Source organism: Larus michahellis, chromosome 6 (genome assembly GCF_964199755.1).
Source record: "Larus michahellis chromosome 6, bLarMic1.1, whole genome shotgun sequence".
Taxonomy (NCBI): Eukaryota; Metazoa; Chordata; class Aves; order Charadriiformes; family Laridae; genus Larus; species Larus michahellis.
Genome location: NC_133901.1, coordinates 40,483,693 through 40,502,242, shown reverse-complemented (window position 1 = coordinate 40,502,242; position 18,550 = coordinate 40,483,693). Strand labels below are relative to the sequence as shown.

General features: G+C 40.6%; 1 protein-coding gene across 4 annotated transcripts in view; it reads right to left on the bottom strand.

The window, feature by feature from the left end:
- The window catches only part of ANK3 (ankyrin 3), a 381,272-nt gene that overhangs the window by 129,272 nt on the left and 233,450 nt on the right, over window positions 1-18,550 (bottom strand). For 3 of the 4 annotated variants that reach the window (XM_074592968.1, XM_074592970.1, XM_074592971.1), the window contains exons 5-7: window positions 17,714-17,812; window positions 13,687-13,872; window positions 11,777-11,875 (exon numbers count right to left, since the gene is read on the bottom strand). In XM_074592968.1, coding sequence (XP_074449069.1) covers window positions 11,777-11,875; window positions 13,687-13,872; window positions 17,714-17,812 — 384 coding nt within the window. Of the gene's footprint in view, window positions 1-11,776; window positions 11,876-13,100; window positions 13,125-13,686; window positions 13,873-17,713; window positions 17,813-18,550 lie in introns of all 4 variants that reach the window. The other variant, XM_074592967.1, reaches the window with a different exon arrangement.

Below are 18,550 nucleotides of genomic sequence, written 5' to 3'. Positions count from 1 at the left end.
AAGTTATGGAATGAATCCTCCTGGGGACTATCACAAGTCAAATGAAGCACATGACAGGCAAAAGCCAGCACGGATTCCCTGAGGGCAAATCATGCTTGATGAACCTGATCACTTTCTATGATAAAGTAACCTGCTCGGTTGATGTGGGACGAGTGGTGGACATTGTCTACTTGGATTTCTCCAAGGCTTTCGATACCATTCCCCACAGCCTCCTCCTAGAGAAACTGATGCATTGTGGTCTAGACAAGTGGTCTGTGCGGTCGGTGGGGAACTGGCTGGCAGGCTGCACCCAGAGGGTGATGGTAAACAGCGCCTTTTCAAACTGGCAACCTGTCACAAGTGGGATCCCTCAGGGTTCCGTATTGGGCCCAACACTGTTTAATATCTTCATAAGTGATCTGGACGATGAGATCAAACGTACCCTGAGGAAGTTTGCTGTCTTGCTCCTAGGAAAACATCATCCAGGAGTGCAGCACAGACTGGGATCTAGCTAGCTGGCGAGCAGCTCTGTGGAAAGGGACCTGGGGGTCCTGGTGGACAAGCTCGATATGGGTGAACAGTGCGCTGCTGCAGCAAAGAAAGCCAACAGGACGCTGGGTTGCATCAACAAGGGCATCACCAGCAGAGATAAAGAAGTCATTATCCCACTCTACTCAGCACTTGTCAGGCCACACCTGGAATACCATGTTCAGTTTGGTCCCCACTATCCAAAAAAGATGTGGACAGGCTGGGGAGGGTCCAGAGAAGGGCCACCAAGATGATCAAAGGACTGGGAAGCCTGACACATGAGGAAAGGCTGAGAGAATTGGGCTTCTTCAGCCTTGAGAACAGAAGGCTTAGAGGAGACGTTATCACCATGTTCCAGTATTTAAAGGGTGGCTACACAGGAGATGGAGACTCCCTTTTTACAAGGAGTCACATGGAAAAGACAAGGCGTAATGGGTACAAGTTACTCCTGGGGAGATTCCGACTAGGCACAAGAAGAAAATGTTTCACAATGAGAACAATCAGCCACTGGAATAATCCCCCCAGGGAAGTGGTGGATTCCTCAACACTGGACAGTTTTAAGATTCAGCTGGACAAGGTGCTGGGCCATCTTGTCTAGACAGTGCTTTTGCCAAGAAAGGTTGGACCAGATGATCCTTGAGGTCCCTTCCAACCTGCTATTCTATGATTCTCTGAATTTACTCTATCATACACAGACTAGAAGAAATGCCTTTTCTAAGCATCAATAAAGAAATGGAGAAGGAGAAAGGGCCAGCATTACAAAAGGCAGGACAAATACATATTAGAAGTCTGGTTCTCGTTCATCTTGGCACTAAGCTAAATCAATCTAGTGCAGCACAGGGGAGAGTATAACCACATAAAAATACGCAATTTGGATCTAATTGTTTGCCAGTACAATCGTTCAAAGCTCTTTTTGCCTTAGATAAAGAAGAGTTGATTCTAGAGTAGGTGGATGAGTGCTGGCAGATAAGCGCCTCAACTCCAGAAGACATGACTTCCACTTAGGAGTTAAGGTTTAGGTCATACTGTTTGCTTGCAACAGGTGTGTGTGTGTGTGTGTGTGTGAAAATAAATCCACTTTCTTGTTCAAAAAGGAGTCCTGTTTGAATGGCCTTCATATTTATGGGTAGTACTGAAACTATCACGACAGTGCAGTTTTCTTTCAGGTTCCAACAAAGGCAAGCACCCTGGCTGGGAATGTGGGGAAATTTTCCAGCACTGAATAAGGACTGAGCTCGCTTCTGTGAGCTGGAGAGCTAGCAATCCATCTTTCCTCCCTTTGATCACTTGTCTTTATGAAAACCATAAATTTAATGTCTCTAGGATCTTGAAACCTTGCGTTACATTTTGTTGCATAGGCAGCAAGTTCAGGAAGAGATAGATGGATAAAAGATGTGATCACTTTAGACACAATTTGTTAAGAAAACCAACTACACACAGCTACCCTGAAATAATGAATCGAGCAGGAGAAATCAAGCAAATGAATCCCTATATGGCCAATGAAATATCTGTCCTTATGGATGATCAAACTCAGCTCCTCTTCCCTGGGAGAAGAGCGCTGCAGCACCCACTCTCTGGGAAGGAGGATGCAGTTTTTGTCATACTCTATTCAGACAGTTCATATAAAGAATTAAGAGACAAAGAAGAAAAAGCATGTTTAGCCTTTTTCAGCCCTAACAGCTCAGGAAAACACTGTGGGGAAATGAAGGGAGGAAAAAAGGGGCAGGTCTCTATTCAGAATTTAATTTTGCCTTTTAGCTATTTGAGCTTTTACTGGTAATAATTCTGCTGGCTGAGAGTTCTGACTCCATGCAGATGAGAGATGCATTATGTGAATGCTTGAATAGTTGCACACTGAAGTTTAGGGCAAGCCACCTGTCTTTGGTCAATACCGTGTTGTGCCAAAGCTTAAAGAATTATATCTAGATCTGTCATGCATATGGCCCCTTCCCATCTCTCATCTGACAATTAAGAACGTGAACTGAGAAGTTAATAAACCTCAGACAACATCATCATCAATGTTTCTGATGACAAAACATAAAGCAAGCAACTCAAAATTGAGTTGTTTGTACTTGTCACAAGAAACTAGAGATAAAAAAAAGCTTCATAATACGTGCAGCTTGGGTGTATGTTATTAAGACTAAAACTGTGGTATCAGCAAACAACATAGCCACCAAATGTAAGGTTCTGAATTCTTCAGTAAATCAACAGCATCTGCTGTCTTTTCAGTTTATTTTTATCTGTTTGATCTTCTATAAATTTCTCCCTTTGTTCTTAAGATAGAATAGTAAATCAGGAAACTTTTGAAGATGTTTTCCTGCAGTAATAAAGCTGAAATGCCTTCAAAACATTGCCATTAAAAGATGCGGTTCAGATCTAGAATGTCTGTTGGAGTGCTTCTTGCCCTTGCTGTTGAAATATCAAATGCTGGATAATGTCTCAGGTAGACCCCTTGGCACTGAGATCCAACCGGCCGTTCAACTTGAGGGGGTTAACAAATTCTACAGGGAACATGAAACATAACATGGGAGAATAGCAACCTAAAACTATGCAATAAACGCTCACGGGATTATCAACTAGCACATAGCCTTTCCTCTCCCCCTTGGCAGATTTCCTAGGGTATATGACTTGAAGTACTCTGAAACTGTATATAGCTCAAAGTGTGGACAGATTAGATGCATGCAATTTTTTTTCTATACCTCACAGCATTGTGGATGGCCAGTTTCCCTTTATCTCTATCCATTGCCTGCTGCAGCCACCACCCTCTCGCACAGGGCCCCTGCCTTCCTTCAGTCTCACAACATCCAGAAATACGATGGGTGAAGAGTGACCTGCTTTTACATTCACTGGCTTTTGCTTGTGCCTGATCAAAGGAAACACTAAGACCCTTTCAGCTGCAGCTGAAATTTTCACAAGGAAATTCAAAAAAACCCTTTGAGTTATCCTGTGCTGAGCAATAAGCCACCTACATTTCCCCATCTGAAATGAGATCAGCTCCCCTCTGACACGTGGCGTTACCCATCACAGTTCACTACAGTAGTCAGAATTACTCCTTGCTATTACAAATTAGCAACACGAATGGTTAGGAAGTCAGAAAAAAATAGGGGGAAAAATTAAAATTGAGAGTGCAAACACAGTACATGTTAGAAGTTTTATTTTAATCCATTTAGAAGATGACGAATTCCCCCTGGTTTCTGGTATGCTATCCTGTCCTATGGGATTGCCTCTCTCTCCCATCAGACAGTCTGACTTTACAAGCATAAGGATGCTAATAATAAATAAGAAAAGTAAATGTTTGCACTTGCAGTATCATATTTGGCTCTGAAGTGTACCTTTCAAAAAAAGCACATACAAAAAGGGGTAGACCTTTCCTAGTCATGTGCTGCATTGTTCTAAATACTGACTGACTGGCAGATCATGTGGGGACTGTGAAGACTCATTGCCAGCGTCATGGGGATTTGGTATTTCTCCTCGCTACCAGTGAGAGAGCTTAACCTCCACCTCTGAGCTCTCCTCCCAGACCCTCGCTGGAGTGTAGTTTTAAACAGAAAAATTTAAATTCTTTATCTTTGATTTTTTTAAAAGAACAGTTTATTACCAAAATGTTCAGATTGACTTGGAATTTAGTAGGATAGTCCTTCTCAGTTCTCAACTGAGAGCTTAATGTTGACAAAAAAAATGCATGAATAAAACAGAAGGTGAAACTAGCCAGATTGCTAAAGCTGAAATGTCCTATACAGTCGGGAAAATCCTTCCATCATTGGGGTTTCTTCAGGAAAGAGCATAATGTTGATTGTTGTATACTGGAATTGCCATCAACAACACTGAGCGGATATTACTGCTATTACCAGTTTCTGGAGGTATGGGAAGATTGTGCTGTGCGTGTGAAGACTGTCATATGCAACTAAGCAGCTACATCAACATGTTGTATAGGATAATACTCAATATTCTCTCCTCCTATATTTTTCTGCAATTCAGAATTGAAGCTACAACACAGCAGAACCCCTGCAGAGAGAAAAGTCTTATATTCTAGTAGAAGTTACTGGGATTGCTGAGACTTGTATAGGACTTTCAGGAATTAAAGAAATTACAGCTACAAACACACAATCAGAGCTTTCCAGGAAAACTTACAACTGTGCATAATTTTTCAGCTTTTTTCTCCTCTACTTAATGTTAATAAGTCCTACGTTGTGCTAATTTAGTTCTTGTAGGCTTATATGCTTATCTTTTTTCAGGCTTGAGATGTATAAAATGAATCCTGGAAGAAAAGAAGGAAGAGTATAGCAAGGAGTTATGGCAAACTACCATTAGGGAAATAAAAAGATGTTTTTCTTTTCTGTTACTGTCACTTACATATTGCCTTCTCTTTTTGATAGGCTGATGGTGTTCTGCTCCTCAGCCTGAGGGTCATCATTAATGCATGTTGTCCTCACACCACCCTCTCAAAATTACCAAATCCTTTCTCAACCTTCCAGTAAGCAAACTTTCTGCAGGCAAAGCCCAGTCCCAGTGGAACTGAGATCTCCTCTAGAATAAGGAGTGCTGTGTATCGGGAAGGCTGTTCACAGGGTTGGATGCAGTTTTACGGCACAGTAAAAAAAACCTGTTTGTTTTGGCAAGAAAGATATGGGCAGAGGTCATCTTCATGGAGAGGATTCCTGTGCTACCTGAATCTTCTGACTTGCTGAAGTACAGAGTGGGTGTGGGGGTCACAGAGGTTTCTTTCAGCTGTTGCTCTGGAAGCTACAGAGAACAATTTCTTTCTTTCTTCCTTTCAAACCACTGCGCTCTTCGGAGACCAGTGAAGCTTCAAAGGCATTTCCTCACCTGGGCTAGACAGATCTTCCCACTAGAAGATAATCTCAAGACAGAAGAATGATTTCTGAAGAGACTGTGAACCCCCAAAAGATAACTTTTTCCTAACTGTAATTCCCAGAAAATACAATTTATTTATAGCACCTTCCTCACCTCCCTGGTCTGCATAGCAGCCTTGGGGAAACACTGATTTGCACTTTATTGTTGCTGAATAAGCACAGTGTAGTCTGGACACACATTCCCATTGTAGCTGGCTGGGAATGGCAGCAAAGAAAATTGCCTGCCCTCCCTGGGCACTGCTCCTGGGGCTGCCCAAGCAAGGCCTGAAGCGGAAAGGGCAGGCACTCTGCGGGGGTCTGATTGATAGCAAAAGAGCTTTCTTGCACAGGATAACATAGGTATAATCAGACTGCTAAGGAAACTGGTTTCTCATTCCTTCCAATGGCTGTGACTTGCTCCAGCATGCATCTGGAGCATGCTTTAGCAAGCATCTGGAGACACCTTTCCAAATCCTAGATATCAAAGTGCAAGGCAGTCCAGAGCAAATTTGAAGGGAGCAGTAGAGGTGAAGAAGAAGAAATCCTTCTGTGTGACCTGTCCTTTTTCTCTAGCACCCACCCATCCTCAGTCTGAAGACGACCTGATTCTGGTAAAAAAAGTCAAGCCTGTGGCATGAAGCCCCTGCAATAGCGTCCAGCTCCAGAAACAGCAGCCAGGATGGGAGCACAGCAGTTTTCACTATCCATATGGTCACTGTATGCCAACAACAGATGTCCTGAATTGAAAGCCTGGAACAGGAGAGTCCACCTGGTGGATTTCACTTCTCCATGCTAATCACTAGGTTGGTAGTTCCAGGAGACGGGAAGTAGATAACAAAATTATTAAAACTCTAGGTAACACAGCAGATGCAGTTTGATTCAAAGGCACAAGTGGCCAATGAAAAATATTTTTCTTGAAATAACAGTAATTGCTTTTTCCTGTTGAAAAAAATTGATGAACTAGATTGACTTAAAGGTCTTTGGCCTTCTTTCCATTTGTAACTAGGATTTATCTGCACCTCTCCGACATCAGGTGCCATTGCCAGCTACGAGAATGATGCCTGGAATTGCAATCCTTCAAAGCCCAGGTAGCAACTACACTTACGTGTTAATCTGGCTATGAACGGAGACTGACTTCACCCTCAGTTACCATTAGTTCTCTTCCTCCACTTCTTTACCCCATGTGCAACTACCTCCCAGTTAAGTAAGGGGGAAATATGGTGATGCAATGAAGGGATTCCTTTAGCTTTGAAGGGTTTCAGAGAAGCATAGCCACACACGTGAAAATGTACTACAGAAAAAGGATGATGAATAGACATAAAACGGCTGCTACATCTACAGTGCAGACCCTGCCAGTAATTGTGACAGGTTTATTGCTGCGTTTGAGCCCAAGAAATCAAGCAATTTGGAATTAGCATTTTTCCTTGATTACAAAGTAGCAAACATCCAGCCCAATAAAGAGATCTTGTTTCACTTGGATTGAGGTTATGAAGGTCGTCAGAGCTGCCCCCCTGTAAATAGGCAGAATCAGGGCCATCACAAGCTGATTTACTGAAATGATCTCCATCCATCCCACAGGGAACTTTCCATGCTGTGCCATCTTCCCTGCGCTTGCAGCAAGGCTAGAGAAGAAAGCACAGACACAGAAGTGCTAATGCAGTTCAATGGAAGAGCTGACATAAAATCAGTTGCTGGGCTGGAAAAGTGCAAACCAAAAGCAGGTCCCTTTCCAACCTGCCCAGCCTCTACGGTCAGCAGGTACACAGGCTGACAAGCACTGTAACACCTGTAAGAGCTCCTGGAGCTATGCCTAGTTTTCTTAGATGCAGCGCAAGAAGGGAAAAAGGGAGTATATGACAGCTGAGAGGCAGGCAGGTGTATACCGGCAGGGGTGAGGGGAACAGCTGCTACTGCATATCACTGGGGACATTATTTACTTACAGTACAGCACCACTGCTCACCTCCTGCACGCTGGGAGCCATCATCAAGCTCATGTCTTTCCCTGCCTTTATTGCTGGAACCTCTTTCTTCCCTCAGGCCTCTCAGAAACCCACTGAAAACACAACAGGTGAAGAGATGTCCTTTGCCACAGGTCTGCCCTCCTTTTTCTTACATCCTTTCACCAGATCCTGTTTTCACCACACTTGCCCTTTTCCTTAAGGCTCAGAGCTCTGCCTTCATCCTACGTGTCCATTCACATTTTCTCCACCCGTCCCCACCTTCACTACACTGATGGTGGGAGCTGGCTATTTATCCTGCCCTCACACATTTGTCTTCGTGTTGCCCAGTCCACACAAGCATCTTCTGTTACCGTAATCCTCTGCTCTTGTTCAAATCTCTCCCCAGAATTGATACTTGCCTAAATAGTTTAAACATAAATTGAAAGACATACAAGTAGTTTTGATTCATATTTATTTAACAAGAACAAAGGAAAAATGGTTGATGGTTTGCAAAAGCACAAACTGCGTTTGACACCCCCATCCTACACGTTGCTCTTTGCACTTCTGAAAGCTACGGTACATACACCCAGTATGATTTCAGTTGGGTTACAGCCCTTCCATACCTTTGCTCCGTTGCTTGTCTTAGACTGTTAACAACTCACATAAGGGCCCTTCCTCCAGAAGGGAGACAGAATATTGTGTTTATTGTTTACAGAAATTAAAACAAGAAGAGGCAATGAGGTGGCAGTGGGCAGGCTGTACCTACGGGTCATTTTTAGTACCTGTTTTAGGAGTACCTCTACCTGGTTTGCAATTTGGGTAATCAAGGATCAAGCAAGGGGTCTGTTACTTGGTGCTGATAATTGTACTTTACACTCAACTTAGACTGGTGCTTTGTTTGCCTACAAATTCACTGCTCTACCAGAATCTAACTCATCTTGCCGTGAAGTGCTTTCATTACCCGCAGTCTGATAAGCACTAAAGAACAAAATTCAATTCCATATTACTGTTATTTATGCTACGATTACTTCTGTCACAACCACTTTATCTAGATTTGCAACCACCATCCAGTAGAGATGTGCTCTGCGGATGCCCCCACCCAGCTATCACAAGCACAAACAAGCCGTTGGGTGCTCTGAGTCACAGGGACAGCCCACTGCTCTTTCGGGCTGATGTCATTGCGCCTGCACTTCCCCGGCTGTCTGAGCAGTCTGCCTCTCTCTGACGATGACAACCAATGGAGGGAGAACCTGGAACTTCCAGGTCTTGAAGAGGAGGGGAGTATGGCCTTATTACTCTGGATGTGCTCTCCATCAGTGCCCCTAATCCAGAACAGAGCTGCTGAAGACTAAGATTTATTATTTTATTAAAACAAGCATAAGTAGATGATATTTAGTGGTACTGGTACTAAATGCTGCTAATTGCTCAAGTAGCAGCATTGCTAATCCCTAATCTTGTTTCTGAGTAGGAAAGAGTTGACCCAAGACCCCGTTCTTCTTACTTGCTTCTGCAATTAGAGCCTACCAAATACTGAATGCCAAAGCTTATTACCATTTGAAATGCCTTAATGCTCTAATTTGGTCAGTTTAAGGACTTGAGAATAAGAGGTCAACATTAGCAGCAAAAGCAAAGCACGCATAGTTAGAAGCTTCCCAGAAACCCTTAACCCCCAAATCTACTCTTAGCTTGTGAACTTCATGTGGATCTAACCCGGGACCCCTGTCTCGCCAATAACATGAAATACATTTAGTGATGAATGTGATTTGGAAAACATCATTTGTGGGGTATACGAGAGAGTTGATCCTTAGGCTATCAGCTTAACCCAGTATCTGCTAGTACTCTTCTCACCAGCATTAGTAGGTACTGGCTCATGCCTTTTAACAGTGTCTTTTAGCTTTGTTGATTTATCTTGATTAATAAACTGCTGAATGATGCTATGTTGAATAAATAGCGGGCAGGGCCAACACTTTTCACCTGCATTCCTACTTACAGTTTAAGGAAAACATTCTGGGTCTGTCTTTCCTTGAAATTTCTACTCCTCCACCAACTCCCCTTATCAATCACAGACAAGCCCTAGAAAAGAACTGTTCAGGTTTTTTTGGAGGGGTTTAAACATGAGAAGTCCTATAAGGAAAACAGTAGGTTATATGCTAAATAATTGCAATAATATTTTATTGTTTTCATGGGTTTGCAATGCTTATTATAAACACTTTGCTACATGTAAATATGTTCCTTTACTATAGAAGCATTCAAGTTTTTAGCTATACAAACTATCGAAAGTAAAAGAAAATACTACAGTTTGCTTTTGCTATGTGGCAAATGCTCTAAGCAATAAGTAATAAACACAACTCATGATCAAAATCTCTGAAAAGGAGCTGCTGAGTTATCCATGCCACATAATTCCCCTCACAAATATCATCTTGAATACACACGTTGGGGTTCTTTGCTTTTTCTACCTTAATTGAAAGGTTGCTCCAGAATTTCATTACTTATATTTAAAATGAATTAGACAATTATTAATTAAATAATATTAATTACTAATACTTAGTATGAAGTATCTATATCTCTAAATTTCTAGACAATGTTTATTCCCGGCCAATTTATACCTATTTACTCTTACGATAGCATTTGGCTTCAATTTGAATGCCTCTTGCTCCCTTGAGTTTCACTCCCTATTGTCCTAGGAACCACTACCACATCTCCTCCCTGGTTTTGTTTTGGTAAGGTTTGGTGAGACAAATTCTTGCACAGCCTCAATTTGGTTTTGTGGGGTGGTTTTTTTGGTTGGTGTTTTTTTTTGTTTGTTTGGCTGGTTAGGGTTTTTTTTCAGTCTATATCAGAAATACTTTGGAATAACTTGAAATCACATTTGTATTTTTGGGTTGTTTTTGTTTTTAAACCCTATCACACACACCACCCAGTGAAAAACTAATATAGACATGTCCTATTCTCGGTTGGTAGATTGTTGGAGAAGCCAACAGGAGAAATACGTGTGTTCTTTAGCCAAGAGTTTGATCTGTTTTCCACTGTGAATTTCACCACATGTTCTGTTGCACACTTTCTTTACTGACAACCATTCCTGGCTGTGTGTCAGCAGAAATTCCATGGATATCTTCCTATTCACACATCCCAAACCATTATTGAAGAAGCTAATTAGCAAACAAACTTTTAAGAACTTCAGTAGGAAGTTTTATGTCCAGCATTTCCTAGTACTAATCTATTTTAAATGTTAGCCCCTTTTCTATTTAGCTGTATGTGCCTAAACAAGTCTCCCTGCTTTTCCCTTCTTAAAGCCTTGCATACTCTCGTGGCACCCACTCAGCTTTCCGCCAACATCCTCTCTACCCTACCATTCTCTAGCCTTTCATCCTTGCTTGTTAGATTTTGTGATACCTCTGCATTTGCCTTTCTTTCGTCTCTGGTCTCATGCCTGTCACAATCTCTTTCATGCCCTTCATATTGCTGTATCTCTGTCCATACACGTGTCTTTATTTTCCCGCTCTTCCAACTATATATAGCTTCCCTCTGTCATTTTCTGTCTTTTACACTGCTCCTGCTTACGTTTTGTTTTTCCCGCATCCTCCCTACCTTGACCACACTCCTTCACTCTAATATTCCTCTTTGGCCTTCTGACAGACCCAATCCTTGGCAGCAGATATGGTCAAACCTTGGCCCCGGGCTTGGAGATGAGACCCTGCTGGTACCAGGCTCGCAGAGCCATGCAGCTGCCTGGGGGAGGATGGACCCACTCCCCAAGCAAGAAGGTGCAGCTGAAGCCACCAGTCAGCTGCTCCCGACCCAGCCCAGAGGTAACCAAAGGGACACAAGTAAAGCCCATACCATTTCCCTCCTGGCTCTCAATCCTTTTTCATACATCTGAGAAAGTACCCTGTCACCCCCCTGGCTGTGCCATGACTTTGGTGCACAGCTTAGAGGGGCAGGAGGGTTAGTTCCCCCACTCTACCATAGCTTCTGCCATACAGCTCCCATTATCGACTTCCCTACATTTCTATACCTCATTTCATTTCATTTTCTACCCCTACAGTTTCTCAAACCTCCTTTATGCATCATCTGACTCTCGCACAGGCAATGAAGGCACAGCTGCTTTATCTACCAGTAACACCTGCACTTCACATTCACTGGAAATGACTGCATATCGAGGACAATTCAACAGGGACAGCACTCCTGCCATATGCTAAAGCTAGGGGTGGAAGCATTCATTTCACTGAACCCCAGCCTGCCTTTTACAACACCGGAACTATGAAAATAGCAGAAGTTTCAACGGTGAGGACCAGAGCTCACGTTCAGTTCAGCAGCACATGGAACTCCCCCTTTACACCGTATGGTAACAGAAGAAGAGCAGACGGGCCAGGCCCCTCAGCTGGCAAGAGCAATGTACCTTTCCACACCTTTGTGGAAAAAGTGTTTCAAACTGATGATTAAGCAGACTAAGCATAAGTAAGATTTCACACTTACCCTTGCAGTGAAGTCCACAGCAGCACCCCGATTTAACAGCAGTGTAGCTACATTGATATTTCCATAGTGAGCAGCTATGTGGAGAGGAGTGAACCCACTCTGGAAAAAAACAAAACAGAACAAAACCAATAGATACTTAACTTTTTTATATCTCATTGGTACTCCAAAATTTGTATCACATCACTAACACAAACTAGTAATAGGAGTCTGCTGCAAGTCACCATTCCAATTCTGTACTAGTTTTCACTCACTGACGTTTATTTATAGACTCTCTGAGAGTCTAAATAAAATCATATTGCTATGCAGGAGGGAAAAAAATTAACATAATTATTCTAGAAGACCAGAACTAGGATAAAACTTTCAGTTATTCCAGAAAAACAACAGCAAAACATTCGAGTGTTAAAGCAATGAACTGTCTTTTACAAGAAATTAATTTCTAATGAGAAATATCTAGCTGTTATCGGTATTATGTCCGTCTTGCAAGTTAAATCTCTTAGAGATTCTTTGCAGAAGTTCAGATACAAGTCATTTAATGATACTTGCTAACTGTTTTTTATGAATTCAAAGTAGATGCAAATGAAAACAACATCAAAGACAATTTTAAATGATTAATATGGGTATTTTTTTTCCGAGGGTTAGTACCATAAAGATCAGACTCCCACTGTGGGCAATCACACTGGGTTATGTTGAGACACCACAAGTTACCACCCTAATTAGAAGATGCCTTACTGATAAAATTACTTCAGCAACTTATTTTCATATTTAAGTAGTTTTACTTCCTTTTAAAATAATGCTAAAACATGCAGCAATTCCATCAGTCCTGCAAAGTATGAAACCTTATGGGAACTAGATGCATTTCTAAATTGTTAGCAAGCCATGCTAGCTGCCACTGCCTTGCTTTGGGAGTTTCGCAGATATAAAACCACTCTCAGATCATTCTATTTGCTGACACCATCAAGGTAAGTGTCATGCAGAAGCCTAAAAATCAGACCTGGATGCACAACATGACAGGGTTGTCTGCAGCTCTTAACACATCTGATAAACATGTATTACGTGAGAATCCCTGAAAACTCCATCTTACATAATACGTCTCTTTTATGATGGCAATTAGTTCCCAAGAATGCTTACTCTTACTTTTAAACCCTAGTTTCAGCTGCAGAAAGCCCTGGTATCTAAACTACAGTCTTCTCTAGCACATGCTACTTCGTTTCATCTAAAGCAGGTATCTATCCTATAAAAGGCGATGCAAAAAGGAAGAGGAAGAAATGATGCAGCAGCACTAAGTCATGGAGGAGTGATGATGCATATATATATTTATATATACCTCTGTTGTTCTATTCACCATCATCTAGGTTAACACATTTGGAAGCAAAGAGGGGGAAAAAATGAACGGTTAGTTCACCACTGGTGATATGGATGCAAAAAGCTTCATGATCGCTACGTGGCATGGCAGCTCAGGTGACAGCACAGTCGGCACACAAAGGAAGCTCGACTGAATGGAAGCTGAATGATCGAGGGTTTTTGAAGCTCATTGTTACATGTTTACCAAAGATCTTAAAGTAGCAATTGCACAAACAACTAATCAAATGACTTAATTGTACAATACCTACAGCATACCACCGCAGGAGTGGCTTTCATTCCCAAGAGAATAATTCTAATAACACTTTGCTTATTATTTTCCATTTTCAAAGTTTCTACAGGAGAAATTAACCCTGATTTAAAGAAAAAGAGAATGGGGAAGGAAAGAGGCAAAGGAAGCAAATGAAACGTTATTCTTAATCACACGCTATAGAAGAAAGTTACGTGTAACTCTGCAGCAAAATACTTCACACTAAGGGAGACCTTCACTGCATGTAATACATGTGGCCAGCACTTAATAGCATCAAACCTTTTTTCTTTTTACAACTGACCTTTGACTCCACATCAGCATTGTGGTCGTTCTGCAGGAGCAGAGCCGCTGCCTTCGTATCATCCTTGCGAGCAGCGATGTGAAGGGCAGGAAGACGGACTTTTCCCTTTGTATCGTTTTCAAGCAGCAGTGAAACCACCTGGTCATGCCCTTGCTGCAAAGCTACTGCCAAAGGCGTGAAACCATCCTGCAACATACAATGGGGACTCTCAACACAGGTTCCCAGCTTTCCAGGGCACGGGAAGGGGAAGGGAAGCGATCTCAGCATTAGTAACAGTACTGGCTCAAATTCAAACGGAAAGTGTAACATGGTGCAAATTAAAAGTACCCTGCAGTGACACTGAAATTGGAGTCAAGTGTTGGTGAACTAGGTCCCAAATGCTCAAAACACCTTTCTGGCACTCCAGACTTAAACATAATAAGATGCAAGCAGTCAAAAATGACTGAGACTTGAGAAAAAAAGTGTGAAATTACTCACGAATTAACAGTTACATAAATAAGTATGTGTATAATTATATAAAAAGGTATACAATTCTGAAATATTAAAATTATAATTGTTAATGATGTCTCCATAGCAAATTATCATCCATTCCCCCACAGCTACAGTTTATAATGTACGGTTTTTAAGGAAAAAAAAACACCAACACTTCAGCTTTATCCTCTGATATATTTTATATGTCTATTTAAAATCTAATAATATTTGAGCAGGAATACCAATTCTCCCAATATACCAATTATTTTACTACAACTTCCATTTATGAAAATTTATATAGATGTGATATACAATCCTCTTACAAACAGAAATTATTTCCTTTCAGACTAGCAAATAGCCAAAGTAGTGCAGAATAAGAAACCTAAAAAGAAAAAAAAAAAAAGGTTTTTGTTTAACAGATTCTAGAGTGGATTCCTCCAACACATGGAAAGTACAGTCTGAGATGTTTTCATAATTTTATTTTTATGTATTCTTAGAAAACTTAAGAATGAAAGAGTTGTCACTTATATTCTGCTCCTTCCCAAACATTTCAGTAGCATTCCAATACAGGAACACATTCAGCTTTGCCCAAGAAAATACCCATAAATCACTCAAAAAAATCACAAATGCAAATTACTCTACTTGGGATATTTATTTATTACATTTGACTCTTGATCAATATATCCAAAGCTTATATTACCAAACTTCATTACAGTTTAGGAGGTAAACACCTTCCTTTTCAACTACTTCTGTCATGATGAAACTGTAAGAGTGTGAAATAGAAGTGCAGCAATGACAGAGAAGAATGTAGATATCACAGTATGTCAAATGCGCAGAGTTCAATTGTTAACTTTTGGAACTAGAAGTAACGTTTTCAATAAAGAATTTCTCCCTCTGGCTTACCAAACAAACTGTGCCTCAATTTAGGAGGAGAAACAGGAGCAGCTATGAAAAAAAGTATTTTTTCAAAATTTTGGAGGAAAAAAAAGAAAAACCATTGAAATTCCTTGGGTCCTAACAAGCTTTTTCTTTTTTCCCCATTGATTTTTTTTAAATACATTTAACCATAGCCTTCCCCTTTGGCTCCCATAGCAGGGCAAAGCTCTGGGCTGTGGTGCCAGGTCACGCATGGCTCCTGGGGTGAAACAACAGCACAGCCTGAGACTGCGGGTAGAGCGCAGCACAGGGTGTGAAAAATGCTGTGTAGCTCTCAAGGCCAAAAAACTCCATGAGCATGCCCACAAGAGGGCTCTGGCAATATAGTTACGCTGTACCTGCAGAAATGAAGGCTCTTGCCCAGAGAAATCCAGAGTGCGGCAACTCGTGCCTTAGTGACCCGCAGACATTGGCTTCCTGCTCTATTGAAACAGCTGACAGCAGTGGCACAATTAGTGCTTCACATAGAAAAGTGGTTTAGCTGTCTAAAATGTCTTTTCTCATTGGGCATTCTCTTCTGGTAAAAATGCTGGTAACAATAATATATATATAAAAAAAAAATAATATCCTAGGAACACATTTTCTCCTTTCCTTAGGGAAAAGGGAGTGGACAGATGGGAGGAAGCACTTAATTTCAACCTTGGAACAGCTGCCATCCCCTGTATCCCCAGTTTCCTAACTCTGATGAGAGTTGCCCATCACTTCAGTGTGTGCCGAGATCATTGTACCAAGGCCAAGCAAACTGCGACCAAGAATATTAGCACCGGCAAGAATGCATTTCCACCACATGCTCTCTGAAGTTGACAACTCACAAAAAGAGATTGCAAGCAAGTATCATGATGTCAGTACTATAATTAGCAACTGCACGTTAAAACATAAGGCAAAGCCCACTCCAGAAAAAAGAAAAAAACCAAACTAAAACAAAACCAAGCACAAAAACCCAAAAACAATGTAAAGAAAATAGTTGGTTCTATTTTTTTTTATTTAGATTAAAACACCTTTGTTTAAGAGTTTTATTTTTAATAAATATTTAATTAAGTGGCAATCAGTTAACAACAAAGGCTTTTGCACTTACAAAGATAAAGATATATTAGATTTATATGAAAACTTGGACCAAGAAAAAATTAGAAAGCACCCATAAGCAACTATCACAAACAAGTAAGGCAGGCAATAAAGGCAACATTGTTTTGTAGCCTGGTATCTTCAAAGGAATTCTCCACGGATAAAATTAGATTGCACCTTATCATCAGGCTGAGTTGGAAAAAAGCTCAACCTAAGCCGACATACAAATAAATGCTTAAGTGAAAAACAACACCAAAGAAAAAGAACCAAGTGCCCATACACAATTTTAAAAATTTCTATTTTCAGAAAATGATACGGTGGCAAGATTGTTTTCAAAAGTCTGAATCTATTGTACATCCCTGGGGGGTCTCATGACTTCTTTGTTTCCGAGTTTTTTGCAAAGAAATAGAAATTGGTGTTCTGAAAACCACAATTTTCAATTAATTTTCCAAATTTAAAATATTTCATTTTGGCATTATCATATCTTTGAGCATTTCCAGAAAGTAGTTTCTGATGCCCACTTCTAGTTATAACTAACTTTTAGTGATTTTGAAAAGATAATTTTGATCCATTATTAATTCATTTATTACAGAGCTAACTTCAGAAGAGAAGAAATAGATTCCATATGCATGTACATCATTATACAGTGAGGTATAGTGATGCAATAAACTAATTTTGCATTTCATATTTTGCAAAAAGTAGGACTTTTTCAAATAAGTATTTCCTTCATGGAATCAGTTCAGATAGTGCAATCATAATTTAATAAATATTAGGGAGAGCACATACTGAAATACCGGTTTTTTTTGCTAGCAAAATCTTAGAATTAAGACAACTGAAAATTCATCAGATTAAAAACCTATCTCAATGCAATACATTTATGACTATTAATGTATCTGCCTTTTTTTTTTTTTTTACCTTCCACGTTGCCTTATTTGAGTTAGAATTACTTTTTAAAGCAAGAAATAGAAAGCGTTCTTCTGAAAAGATCACAGAACACCTTCAAGGATGGACCTTGCATCTTTCTGTCAGCTTGAAATGATCACTGCAGGACCAGAGGGGATAACTAGGTGCTACAGAGAGGGTATCAAGATGGCAATAAACGCAGTTCAGAAAATGCTCCAAGCGCTAAGTAACCCTGAGTTTTCCCTGATATCCCAGGACTGACTCCAAAGTGTAGGTAAACAGTTTTTCTTGCTTTATGGTTGCCCTCCACACTGCCCACTATTTATAACGAAAGCACAGAGAACGTTTATATTATGCACACAGCTTCCTTGTTTGAGCAGTTAACCTGAAAGATTACCAGTTATGACTAAGAACACGTCTATTTTTAGAACTGTTTCTAGTTAAAGTAATTTTTTATTTTAGAAATGGCAAGCAATGGTTTAAATTGCTGAAAAGTCAATAACAGTATTCACTAGCACACTTCACATAGAGAACTTTTTATTGGTCTTTAATTTTGCATTTAAAAGACTAGCTTGATATAAACTGGCAAGAATCACTGCTGAAGCAGATTTTACATGTTTACGTTGTTCATAAAGTGTGAAATTCAAACTTTTACCTCTGTGGCAAGGCTTTGACTGGCACCATTGTCAAGAAGAAACTTAACAACCTCCAGGTGGTTTTCTTGGGCTGCCATATACAGTGGAGTGAAACCATTCTGAAATAAGAAAACAAGAGTGTAAACACTCCAGAAACATTTCATACATACCACAGATCCACCAAACCCGGGTAAATTAGGAGGAAACCAAATAAACTGTGTGCTCACATGTCAGTTAATGGCGTGATCACCCTTGATTTAAGTGAGGATAGGAGAAGGTAATATTATTTAAAAGGACACAGTGGAATCTTTCAGCTGACCAGATACAATTCTCACAGCTAAGTGAGAATACATCCTTTTACATCTGTTGTGAAGTCAAACCAAAAGCCAATATGGACAGACCATTTGGTAGAGTTGTGATGCCCGATAGATGCAGTCACAGCAATGGAAATGCAAAACGGGACAGGCAAATACAATACAAGTCCACAGCAAAAGCAAGAGAAATGGTTTTTCACAATATTTTCCCATTTTTTCTCTTTTTTCCATTAGCTTTGACTTCTCTTTCACTTGTGCCAGCTACTTATGCCTTTTATCTCCTCAAAGAGCTGCCTTTTGAGCATAGCCTGCTTGTGGTCACTGAGCTACTTCATATTTCAGGCACCAGGAGATCAGAGGATCGTTAGTTCTCAGTAGTTTGAGACAGAGGTTTATCAGTGTTTCCGACCACATTAGAGCATTTCTCAAATTATGCTTAAGTGAGTGATTTCAATCAGTGCAATACAAGCATAGAGGCTGCAGAGCTTAACTCATTCTTTGGCAACTGCTTTACTCTTACCGTCAATGCTTTTGTCTTTGCCT